The sequence below is a fragment of the Tubulanus polymorphus genome, chromosome 3 (assembly GCF_964204645.1).
Source record: "Tubulanus polymorphus chromosome 3, tnTubPoly1.2, whole genome shotgun sequence".
Lineage (NCBI taxonomy): Eukaryota > Metazoa > Nemertea > Palaeonemertea > Tubulaniformes > Tubulanidae > Tubulanus > Tubulanus polymorphus.
This window is the reverse complement of record NC_134027.1, coordinates 12,937,715-12,950,588: the sequence shown is the minus strand read 5'-3', so window position 1 is coordinate 12,950,588 and position 12,874 is coordinate 12,937,715. Positions and strand designations below refer to the sequence as shown.

General features: G+C 30.0%; 2 protein-coding genes across 2 annotated transcripts; one reads left to right on the top strand and one right to left on the bottom strand.

Annotated features, from left to right (window-relative positions):
* The first annotated feature begins 319 nt into the window (after positions 1 to 319).
* On the top strand, positions 320 to 1,548 carry LOC141902555 (uncharacterized). Its single transcript, XM_074790337.1, has 2 exons — positions 320 to 674; positions 1,078 to 1,548. The coding sequence occupies exons 1-2, from the start codon at positions 397 to 399 to the stop codon at positions 1,499 to 1,501; spliced, it is 702 nt and encodes a 233-aa protein (XP_074646438.1). The 5' UTR covers positions 320 to 396; the 3' UTR covers positions 1,502 to 1,548.
* Positions 1,549 to 1,596: 48 nt separating this feature from the next.
* On the bottom strand, positions 1,597 to 5,564 carry LOC141902098 (uncharacterized). Its single transcript, XM_074789739.1, has 10 exons — positions 5,053 to 5,564; positions 4,428 to 4,720; positions 4,004 to 4,265; positions 3,644 to 3,928; positions 3,306 to 3,549; positions 3,045 to 3,222; positions 2,680 to 2,907; positions 2,409 to 2,580; positions 1,949 to 2,098; positions 1,597 to 1,885 (listed from the first exon to the last, which is right to left on the bottom strand). Exons 1-10 carry the CDS (start codon positions 5,265 to 5,267, stop codon positions 1,597 to 1,599), a joined length of 2,316 nt encoding a protein of 771 aa, XP_074645840.1. The 5' UTR covers positions 5,268 to 5,564.
* Between the last annotated feature and the right edge of the window lie 7,310 nt (positions 5,565 to 12,874).

Below are 12,874 nucleotides of genomic sequence, written 5' to 3'. Positions count from 1 at the left end.
AGTTCTTGTTCTCTGGTCGTCTCTCTGGTCTAATACTACAGTAATTGGAAAAGTGGGCTTTCATACCAGAGGTCGTGCGGTCGAGACACCACTCATCACCACAAGTAATTTTTTTTCCTAATAAATGGGGGAGAATGAACACCAGCCAGAAAACAATAATGTTAAAGGATTTGTGACACATAAGTCAGGTTTTGCATTCTTAATGATTAATTTGGTAGATGAATCATCGTAGATTGGACTGATATCAATAAAACATTTCTACGGTTTAGCTAACTGGTCTAAATACGACTTTTAATAGAAATTCCGATGATTTGTTTACATTTGACTACATTGCCACGTGCGTTGGCAATGACGTCATCGAATGACGTATAACCGAGAACAACAAACAGAAACAAAATGGCCGACAATAGAGAATGCAGTGATTATTCCTCCGACAATTCATCCTCATCTAGCGAAGTGAGCGAAAATATAAGCGAAAGAGAATTCTCAGATGAAAGTGCACTATCATCTGAAATTGAGGTGGGCGAAATGGGGCCCGATATGGACGTTTTTAATGCTGCAGAGCCGCCGTATTTGTACGAGCCTGATGCATCAGACGATGACGAAGACGGCGCTAGACCGGACAATAGACCGGATAGAATCTCTAGATTAGATGTTCATCGGTTCAATGAATGGTAAGGGATTTCTATTGTTGTTAACAAAGTATGGGGCGACACAATCTAAGGATAATGGTGGATTCGGTTATTAAATTCATCCGTCAACCAATAGTAAAACAGAAGGCTTTCTATAGTCTTTTGTAGTTTTTTTTTTGTACAGCCGGTATCTAAGGAATTCAGTATAAACTAACTAAGCCATCTAAAACGGCAATCAGAGACTGCTAGAAAGCCTACCCGATATCTCATTCCAGACCAGGGAGTGACTGCAGTTTAGGTGTCCCTAATGGTTATGTACCTAACCTTACGTTAACAACTAGCGTCACACAGTGGAAAGGTGACCCAAACTGCAGTTAGACCCAGACGAGAAATAATTAGATCCACCTTTCATGTCTTGATGGAATGTTTTAATTTATTTTCACAGGTGTACATGCACCCATTGTCAAATTCTAACAACAGAACCGGAATGTGTGTGTTGCAGTGAGATAGATGTTGTTGCCGGGAAAATTCGAGAACTCGAAGGATACGATTCCAGGGAATACAACTGCATCACTGACACCGATGGATTTAAGGGGGTGTGCCTACATGTCTGGGTTCTTCAAACAGCCTGGAGTGGTTATAGAAACCAGCAATACGGCAGAAGAGCATTTGAAGGCCAGACCAATGATAAATACAGACATATTGCGTATCGCCAGTTTGTTCGTTGGTGCTGGGGATTCTGTGGACCTAAGATAAGGGTTATTTTGCCATCTTGTGTTGTTTCGTGCATCCGGGCACACTTTCCGAAAGACGGTGATGAAGAATTCGCCATTTATAAAGGATTCAGGCTGCCAAAACTGGACGACTAAGTGAATTATGTGTGTAGATAATAATATAAGTATCTTTATTAAATAAAACGGACAAATTATTTCAGGAATTAGTTTTTCATTAATCGTTATCTTGATTACAGTTTATTTGATCTTTTTCTCTTCTGTTGCTGTGTTGGTCCTGAGGATTGAGGCTTCGATTGCACGATTTCTGTAACTTTCTTGAAGCGAGACAAATGCTGGTTTATGGCTTCTTCCTTGGTTACTTTCACTTTTTGAGAACTCAAATGAGGTGGAGGAGTACAGTAATCACTCACTTCGACTTCCTTGTTTGCAATCTTTATTGCTGCAACAACGCATTCATCGACATAACCTAAAAAGATATTTGATGAAGCAAATGAGGATCCGCTTTCAATTATAGACAGGCTTCAATGATATGTTTATAAACTATCGATGATCAAAGGGTTCTAATATGCATCCAATTGTGACCTAACGTATGTTGCTTTGGTCAATATTCTACGAAGCGTGTGACCATCTTTGTGTTTTGGATAAAATACAGTGAAACGCTCATTCCCATCTTTAGTTTTAGCTTGAAGTCTGCCGCTATTTTCGTTGTAATGCAAGATTGCTGTGCACATCCTAAAAATGAAATAATTTTTCATATTTTATGTGACAATATTATCTGAATATTTTATTAGTCCATATCGCCTGGTTTGAAATCATACAGATGTAGTAAGTTAAAATAAAAACCAAAAGATGGCAACACTAGCGAGTTGGAACCAAAACAAAGCCACGAAGGATTTATAAGTCTCAGGTTCATGTCCCACGCACTTTAGGTTTATGGAAATTAAAGAAATATCACAGATCCAATTTGTAAAGACACTAATTTATTAGACGAATGTTGAGTGTTTTAACAAGTTGAAGCTATTCACAGCTACTTTTTACTAACCTGCTAAGCATTCCAATATATGAAAAGTGAATCATCTTAGGTGCAAAGTGGTTTAACACACTATGAAATGCTTCTACAGAGCTCGTCTGACCATACGATGACATATTTCCGATTTGATTCACTGTTCTGGTGTTTTTCATTACTTTCTCGAGCTCACTTGCGGCATATGTATCTAGAAAAATGACGAAATATAATATGTACATGTAAAATGCAACTAATCACCCATGTATCAAGTCAATAGCTTATGAAGACTTTTGGTTATCATAGATACCTGGTAATATCCATTTTCTTTTCTTTTCATAATCTCCATGCATACAGTTTTCATGATTGTTTGAAATATGTTCCAAACAGGTTTCCCACTTTCGTTTTATATCCTCATGGTCCCCAGGTTTCGACGACATAGCGCACCAATACAGGTGAACTCGGATACTTTGTATCCAAGCTTGGATATCTTCGAGACCTTTCTTTTTACTGAGTTTCTCGAGTTTCTTAATCACTGCTGCAAAACATAATATTACACAGAAAATAAATGTCTGTTGCTCTCATACCAGAATGAGTTAACACCAAGTGAAATTGATATTGATTCAAAGTAGAGCGGGATGTTATAACAGGATTCTGATTTGATAATTGACTTACCCTTCACACAATGCCAGGTATCAAAGTAATGAGATACTTTCCAGGTGTCTCGAGCCCACTTATGCACTGAAGGGTGCATATCGCTAATGAAAGCTGTGATTTCGTATGTCTTCAATCGTTCTGCAGCACGTTTCAGACCTTCTATTTCCATAGCGTTTGATGACGTTACCTCATTTGACTAAATGAATAATAAGATTATATTCTTATAAGTAAGAACTAATATTATTATAAAGGACTAAAATTTCAAATGATATACCACACCTGTATCAGTTCTGATGAAATTATCTTATTACTTTTCAGGTCCATTATCGAATATGTAAAATATTTTGCAGAGTGTCCTGGGCTGTCACACCTAGCATCCCCCCCAATGAGAAGTGCTGATCCTTTGAGGCTGTCGAGTAAAGACTGACGACTTGATTTCCAAACAGAGTACACTGCCTTATGTACAAACTGTGCTTGGTGCCGAAACGCAGTTCTTGTACTCATGCACTGGATACCTGCCAACCTATAAGCAGATAATCCAATAATGATAATTATCCATATTATAAAGCGATCAAAATGTAAACCTTTTACTGAATGCTTGATTTTCTTTTTCTTACCTGAGCAGTCGTATAACTTTTGAGGTGAGATTTCCAGTCAGCACTATCAGTGAACTTAATAACAGACCGGTTATTGGGATACGCTTTACACATGGTTCACTTTGCCATTTGGTTTCATGGTGACACTGCTGACACTTCGTCTTCACGGTGAGCTGGGTAGAAATTACTCTGCGAAGGACAGTGTTTTTCCCACGACACAAAACGCATAACACAAACAGTTCCAGCAATGCAGATTGGTCAACAATGAATTTTGACCTCTTTTGTAATGGCACTTCTGCTTCATCCCTGAAAAAAATTATACTTATCATAGTTATGATATAAGTGTTGTAAAAAAACACTGTAGGAAAATTAAAATCCTACCTCATTTCATCGAATACTGAAGAGCTACATTCATCGTCAAATTCAGTTGAAGATGATCCATTAGGATCTTCACCTGGATCATAATCGGGATCATCGTCGAAGTATTCGTCATCGCTGGATACGTCGGTATCGGTGCTATCATACGAAGGCTTAAACTTTTTAGGGGTCATTTGTGTGCCAGTTGTTTTCTTCCTTGTTAATTTACCCTGACTCGGATAGTGTCGTCGATTACATTTCGGTCTCCATGCAAGCGTTTGATTACCTTTAATGACACAAATAAAACATCGATTAACAATACGCCAATTATTCTCAGATAACCTACAGACTTTTTCACAACATAATTTCTAAAAATCAGGTTGAAAATATAAATGGAATGCCAGAAAATTATTGTAGCATGAATTTTTTATGATATAGTGAAATTTACCTTTGGTTTCTGCTTCAATATCTTTCTGTGACGATTTTTCGACAAACTTGGGAGGCCTATCTGGTGATGATGTTGGACTGGTTGATGTATCAGCTGTCGGACTGTATGACGTTTCAGCGGTTGATGTAGAAGGCTGTAACTCTTCGTTAGATACTGTATCAGCTACTAAAGTTTCCACCAACTCTTTTCTTTTTCGTTTTGCGTACGTTGGTCTTTTAGTGGTATCTGATTGACTGTTATCATCGTCGTCATTTATGTGAATGGTAGGGATGGCATCTGGCTTCAAATGTAATCTAAATGGAATTCAAAATATGATAGTTATACTTGCATACTAGATTAGGCTTCAAGGTTTTAAGTGTAGACCTAACATCGAGTCAGGAGGTCCATTTAGTCCTCAGGCAATCAATATGAGCAGCTTGTAAAACCAGCCATGATACATCAATTAATGAGTCGGGAAGGCAGTTACTAGACCAGTTAGTCAGAAAACATGTCTAAACGAAGCAATGAACAAAGAAAGGACCTGACCCAGTTTCCGTGTACTGAAACACTTTTTAACCTGACCTGATGAAAAGAATGAGATAGCAATACTGCTTTTATTTTAAATATTGAATGTTAAAAGACTTACTTAGTCGCGAATCCTGAAGTAAACATTGAATAGTTCGTAAATGAATCGTTGGTGAAGTGCCTCCCACACAATACACTCGTGGATGAGGGCTTCCATTGTGCTCTCTTTCTGCTCACAAATGCGGTCCATTTACGCGCAATAACCGTATCCCGTGGCCACCAGAACAAAGAGCGATTACTTGAACTACAATTGTAGTAAACACAACGACGAGGCATGATCGAAAAACTTAGAAAAAACAGAATAATCGAATAATATATCGTCCGCGCTAGTCAATCCTTCGTTGTACAATGAGCCACTTCCGCGTTCGTCTTCTCGGTTATACGTCATCATCACCGATGTTTGACGGAAATGCCCGAAGATGCGCGCTTCAACTGTTGTGCGAGATTTTCCATCAAAATCGCTCTCAAAACCATATAAACGTTCATTGCTTCTAATTTTCGTAAATATTGTCGGTAATAATTTTATTCATACTAACTAAAACCGCAGAAATAATTTAGGTGTCACAAATCCTTTAATAAAAATCAATATTATTGCCAATATTGTAAAAAATACATCGATAAATCCCAAAAATCACGACATGAAAAAACGTCAAATCATATAAAAAATGTTATAGATTTTGAAACTTCAGAAAATTCCAATGAAAGAAAAGAACGATTAGAAAATATGAATGTGGATGAAATAAAATGTGAAGTTTGTAATGAATTTATAACAAAAAGGAATTATAATAGACATCTCGAATCACAAAACACCATCAAAATTTGAGTAATAATGTTTTAGGAAAAGATTATTTTAACAATAAACCTCAAAAAGTAAAAAAACCAAATTCAAAAACTAAATCCATTTCAAATAAACCTTACATGGAAAATGTTAGAAATTATATTGATTCACTAGAAATAAAAGATACAATTGAAATTTTAGAAACATTACATAGTAAAATTGGTCCTGCAGCTATTATATTTAGATTTTTTAAAGGTACAACAATAGAAGATTATAGTAAATTTAATGAAATAATAGAAAAAATACTACATTTGATAACAGATGTTGAATATCCAAAAATTAGTATCTCTGGGAAAGTAAGTTTTATAAAGTCAGAAGAAAAAATGGATTATAATATTCAAACACTCTCTGAAGAAATTATTTCAAAAACGCAAATAAAAGAGAATTTAGAAAAAATATTTAATGAATTTAAACGTCATATTGAAGATATTTTGAGGGTTCTGGCTTAACATTGAATGAAATTATATATTTAGATTTAAATGTTTACAATACAAAAAGGAATAAAACATCAAAAAGTAATAAAATGTTTAAAAATGATTCAAACTTTACAACAGAAAAGGATATTAAAGCATCATCTTATATTAAATTACCATTTACAACAAAAGCAGTAATAAATGTTCAAAATGAAGATAATAAATGTTTTCTATGGTCAATTATTAGTTGTTTACACCCAACAGAAGATATGACGCATAGTTTTAGAATAACAAATTACCGGAAATATGAAACATTATATAAAATTGATCAATATCCAGTAACTATAAAAATGATTCCTAAAATAGAAAAAGTTAATAATTTAAAAATAAATGTATTTGAATTAATGCAATTACCAAAGACAAAAGGTGAAAATATTAAAGATTATACATTGGAAGCTTTATATTTAACAGAATATTATGATGATGAAAATGCTATAGATTTGTTATATTACAAAAAAGATGAAAATGAACATTATATGTGGTTAAAACAAATTGATTTATTCTTTAGAACAGAAAGTGATCATCATCATAAGATTTATCTATGTAGAAAATGTTTATCTAAATTTATGACAGAGAATACATTATTAAAACATAAAGAATTATGTGATAATAAAGATTTTTGCAAATTAATAATGCCAACAGAAAAAGATTATAAATTGAAATTTACTAATCATAAATTTAAGAATATTGTTCCCTTTGTAATTTATGGGGATTTTGAATCGTTGAATAAAGAATTAACTGATCAAGATAGAAAAGAAATATATAACAAAAAGCAATTATTAAAATCAATGGATAAAGGAAATGGATTTAATGAAGACACAATACAAGACCCACCAATTATAAATACAATTAAAAAAGTTCATCAAAGAGCTGCTGCTTATGGAATTTACGTCAAATCAAATTATCCCAAATTATATGAAAGTCAATATATTTCTCTTAGAGGTGAAGATGTATTTAATGATTTTTGTGATAAAATGATTGAATTAGAAAGTGATTTTGCAAAATTATTAAACAAAAATAAAAGAATAGTTATGACAATAGAAGATGAAATTGATTTTAATTATGCAACTCATTGTTGTTATTCAACGTTTTTATTCATTTGATAAAAAAGTTAAGAGATCATGATCATTTAAATTCAAAATATCGTGGAGCTGCTCATGAAGATTGCAATTTACAAGCAAAGAAAGTTAATTTCGTACCAATATTATTTCATAATTTATCAGGCTATGATACCCATCTATTTATAAAACAATTATCAAAGAAATTGGGCACAATTAATCAAGAAATAGAAGAATATAATGCTATGAATGGTGTAAATGTAAGAAAATATGATTTTAAACTATTAGCTAAAACATCTGAAAATTATATTTCATTTCAATTTGGTTGCATTAGATTTTTAGATTCTTATAGATTTCTAGCAAGTTCATTAGATAATTTATCAAAAAGTTTAGTTGATAATGATTTTATAATAACTCGATATTATTATCCAAATGACCAAGATTTTAAATTATTGAGATATAAAGGCGCAATTCCTTATTCATTTTATAAAACACACAATGATTTTAATGTAACAGAATTACTAAAAGATCAATTTTATGATCAATTAAAAGAGGAGTATGTGAAAGACGAAGTGTTCAATAGAACATTAAATATTTGGAACCATTTTAAGATGAAAAATCATGGTGAATTAGTTGATTAGGTGATTAGTTGAAAATTTAGAGAAGTTAATTTGAATCATTTTAATGTTGATCCTTGTTATTGCTACTCTAGTCCTGGTTTAACCTGGCAATGTGGTTTAAAATATACAAATGTAGAATTAGATTTATTAAAAGAACCAGATATGGTTTTATTATTTGAAAAATCAATTAGAGGTGGAATTAGTGGTGTAATGGGAGATAGGTATTTTAAAGCAAATGATGAATATAAATTATTATATATTGACGCCAATAATTTATATGGTTGGGCAATGATGCAACCTCAACCATATAAAAATTTTATATTAACAGAAGTTGAAAATGATGAAAAAGCGCAATTGCGAGTTTAAAAGATGAAGCACCAATTGGTTATTTCTTTGTAGTTGATTTAGAATATCCTGAAAATATAAAGTTTAAAACAAGAAACTTACCTTATTGCCCAGAACATTTAACTGTAGATGATAGTTATTTAAGTGAATACCAGAAGAAAATAAAACCGAAAGATCATGTTTTTTACAGAAAAATTAATACTTACTCAAAATAATAAATACAATTATATCGTTCATTATAGAATGTTAAAATTTTATCTAAAACAAGGAATGAAATTAAAGAAAGTACATAGATATATTGAATTTAATCAATCGAAGTGGTTAGAAAAATATATAGATTTTAATACTCAACAGAGAACCATATCAAAAACAGATTTTGAAAAAGATTTCTTCAAATTAATGAACAATAGTTTTTATGGAAAAACATGCGAAAATATTAGAAATAGAAATGATATTGAATTAGTAAATAATTCTGAAAGATTAAGACATTTACAATCAAGTCCTAGACATTTAGGAAATAAAAGATTTGAAGATTATTTAACAGCAGTTAAATTAAAAAGAACGTCAATGAAATTTAATAATCCTATATTCATTGGTTCAACTGTTTTAGAAGTATCAAAATTATTAATGTATGATTTTTATTATAATGTTTTACAACCACTTTTTGGAGAAAAGCATATTGAAATATTATATTTTGATTCTGTAACAGCTGACACCCCAATATTATTAAAATGTAATGATAAAATATTGATAAGAAGAATTTCAGAAATAATTCCAAAACAAAATGAATGTTATATTTCATATGGTGAAAAAGAATTAATACAAATAAATGGATTAATGGATGTTTGGACAAGAAATGGATGGAAAAAATTAAAGAATATTATTAGGCATAAAACAAATAAGAAAATCTATAGAGTTAGAACTAAATTAGGGTTTGTAGATGTTACAGAAGATCATAGTTTTATTAAACGAAATGGCGATGAAATAAAACCAACTGATATAAAAATTGGAGATGAATTGTTACATAAAAGATTTTTCCAAAGAATGAATCATATGTCATTTGATGAAATAATTGATAATATTTATAACATAGAACCCGAAACATTAGAAGAAAAAGAATATTTTATCAAAGGATTTTTCATGGGAGATGGTTCAGCAGGTGTGTATAATTATGTTTGGGGTAATAAATATTGTTGGTATTTATGCAATCAAGACTTAAAATTATTAGAAAGAATTAAGAAATTCTGTGAAGAAGTTTATTCACATAAAACATTTAGAATCATGGATCATATGAAATCATCAGCAGTTTATAGAATACTTGTAAATAATCCTAAAGATTTTGCTATAAAATATAATGATGAATTCTATATTCATGCAATAGTGAAAAGTAATACTTCAACAAAAGAAAAGATAGTACCAGATTATGTATTAAATGCAAAAAAAATAATTTAAGAAAATGGTTCTTCATTGGATTCTACGCAGCAGATGGTTCAAAAAGTTTCAAAAACCGCAAAACGATATCTTTAGCTCAAAAAGGAAAAGTTGCTATATCAGGATTGAATATATTATGCAATTCATTGGGTTTTAATATGAATATTGGATTGATTAAATCTAAACCAAATTGCTTTAATTTAAGCCATGTAGAAAATGAGTTAACAGAAGAAGTTAAGGATTTATTTGAAATATATAACCCATCAGATTATGTTTATGATTTATCAACTGAAGATGGTACATTTAACTATGGATTTCCATTAATAGCAGTCAATACTGACAGTTACATACTAAAAATCAAGACAAATGACATAACAAAAGACTTAAAAACATTAAAACATCATTTCGATTTTAGCAATTATCCCAAAGATCATGAACTATTTAGCAATGATAATAAAAAGATTCCTGGTAAATTTAAAGATGAACTAGGGGGTGATGAAATGATTGAATTTGTTGGGATAAGAAGTAAAATGTATAGCTATAGAACAAAAGATCATGAAGCTAAAAAGTCAAAAGGAATAACAAAACACGTGGTTGATAAACATATAGAATTTCAAGATTATATAAAGTGTTTATATAAATCAATTGTAATGAAACACAAAATGAATTGTTTAAGATCAGAAGATCATGAGATGTACATTAATGAAGTTGAAAAAACTAGTTTAAATCCATTTGACGATAAAAGGCATATTTTAGATGATGGTATAAAAACATTACCTTATGGACATTAAAACATAAAATCAATATCATCATAATCGAAATCACTATTGGCTTCTTCATTTTCATTTAATTGTTCTTGTATAATTTGTTTAGCTTCTTCTTCCATTTCATTTTTCTTATTTAAATAAAGTTCTATCTTGTTCCACATTTCATCTCGCTCTCTTTGTTTCTTTTTGTTTGTGAATTCATCAAATGGAATTATAATATCTATGTTTAAATAATTTACAATCTTATTTAAAAAGAATTCATAATTAATTGAATCTGTTATTCTATTTTCCAAATGATACATTAATATTTGTTTGAATATTTTTTTATATTTTCCATATCTTCTTCTGTTAATTTAGGTTTTTCATAATAATCGTTAAATAATAAATATAAATACATTTTCTTTTGTTTTGTGTTAAATGTTGACGGAATAATTGTTTTCATAATATATTTTTTAGTTATTTCACCATTTTTATTTTCTATTATTTTCATTTTTTCAAGCCATTGCATATATTCTGGTGTATGATCTTCTATAGAAAATATTTTAAAAATTTCATCTAGATAATTTAATTTATGAGAAAATTTCTAGTTTTTTCTTCACTCCATAAATTCTTTTGCCATCCACATTCATTACAAAATAACACAGTACCTTCTTGTCTTAAGGTCGCGTAATTACATTGTGGGCATTTTTGTTTATAATTTATTGGTAATAGATCTTCATTAAGCTCCTGGTATTTTCTTACGTTTTCTTTATGTTTTATTGTTCTATTATGTAGATTTGAATTACTTGTTGTAATAATCAATTTACAATATTTACAATAATATGTTTTTCTTGTTAATTCATTATATTGTTTTTCTAACTTTTCAACTGTTTCTTTATTATCTGGTAACGTTTTCTCATATTTTATTTTTTCTAATAAATTATTTTTTCTTTCATTGAATTCAGTTTCAAATTTATTAGAAATTTTATCTATATGTGCTTTACGAAATTGATGATTCTCCCAATCTTCTGGGTTATATTTCATTTGACAAGGCTCACAGAAATGATCTTTTATATTATCCTTATCATAGAATAAGAAAGGTCTTTTCCAAATAACTTCAGGTTCAACTTCAACAGAATTACTATTACTTTCGTTACAATCAACATTAGCCGTTGCGCCATTAATTTTACACTTCTCTGAATGTTTTTTAACATAATTTCTTGAGAATGATTTATTACATTTTGGGCAGTTTAGTTTAGGGGGTTTATAATTTTCATCATGTTTTTTCATATGTCGAGCCATATTACTTTTTCCTAGAAGTTCACCACAAATTTCACATGGTATCTTCTCATCCATTTATTAGGGAAAAAAATTACTTGTGGTGATGAGTGTAATTTTTTTATGTTATAAATAATGGCAGAATTAAAAGAATACAGAATATTTGTTGATTCTAGAAGACTTACAAATTATAAATCTCATAATTTATTAATACAATTAGATAGAGAATTTAAGAATTGTGTAGATTTGAAATTAGTAAATATAAGTTTATGTAACTCATTTTACAATATATCGGATAAAAGTCTAGAACATTTAATTTTTCCAATCTTTTACAAAAAAAGGAATAAATGGTTTTTTATATATTTAAAACCAGGATTATATAATTTAGATACATTAGCACAAGAAATTAATAGAAAAGCTCGAGCTAAATTAGGAAGTGATTCCGGATTTAGTATTAGAATTTTAAAAAGTGCTAGTTCTAATAAAATAAAGATTAGGTTAGCTAATAACGACAATTTAAATTTACAGTGAGAAAACCTTTAGGTAAACTGTTAGGAATTAACCCAGATATTGTTACAGCATACGCAGAAGGTAAATCAAACTTAATACCTTTTACACATTTTTATATTTATTGCAATTTAATTGACCCAACAAAAACTTTTGAAGCAACTAAAGATACAATTTGTAATTCTGGTTTACTAAACATTTTACCATTGAAGAATGTTAAAGAATTTGGAACGCAAATAAATTATAAATTAGCTGAATGTGATTTTAAACCTTGTATTCCACATTTCAATAATTTTAAATTAGAAATAAGAAATCATAATGGTTATTTAATTGATTTGAATAACTTTCCTGTAATTTATGAATTAGTTATAAGATGTAAAGAGTAATTTTTTCATTATATAAATGAATATAACTGTTGGACCGAGTATATGTTTTGGATTTGATTTTAAACGTGAGAAAGAAATGAAATTTAACATTAATGATGTAATTACACATATCAAAAATATTGCATTTTCTAATGAAACAACATTTGAGTATGAAAAAACAATAGATAAAGAAACTTTAAATGTAGAAAAGATTACTAATCT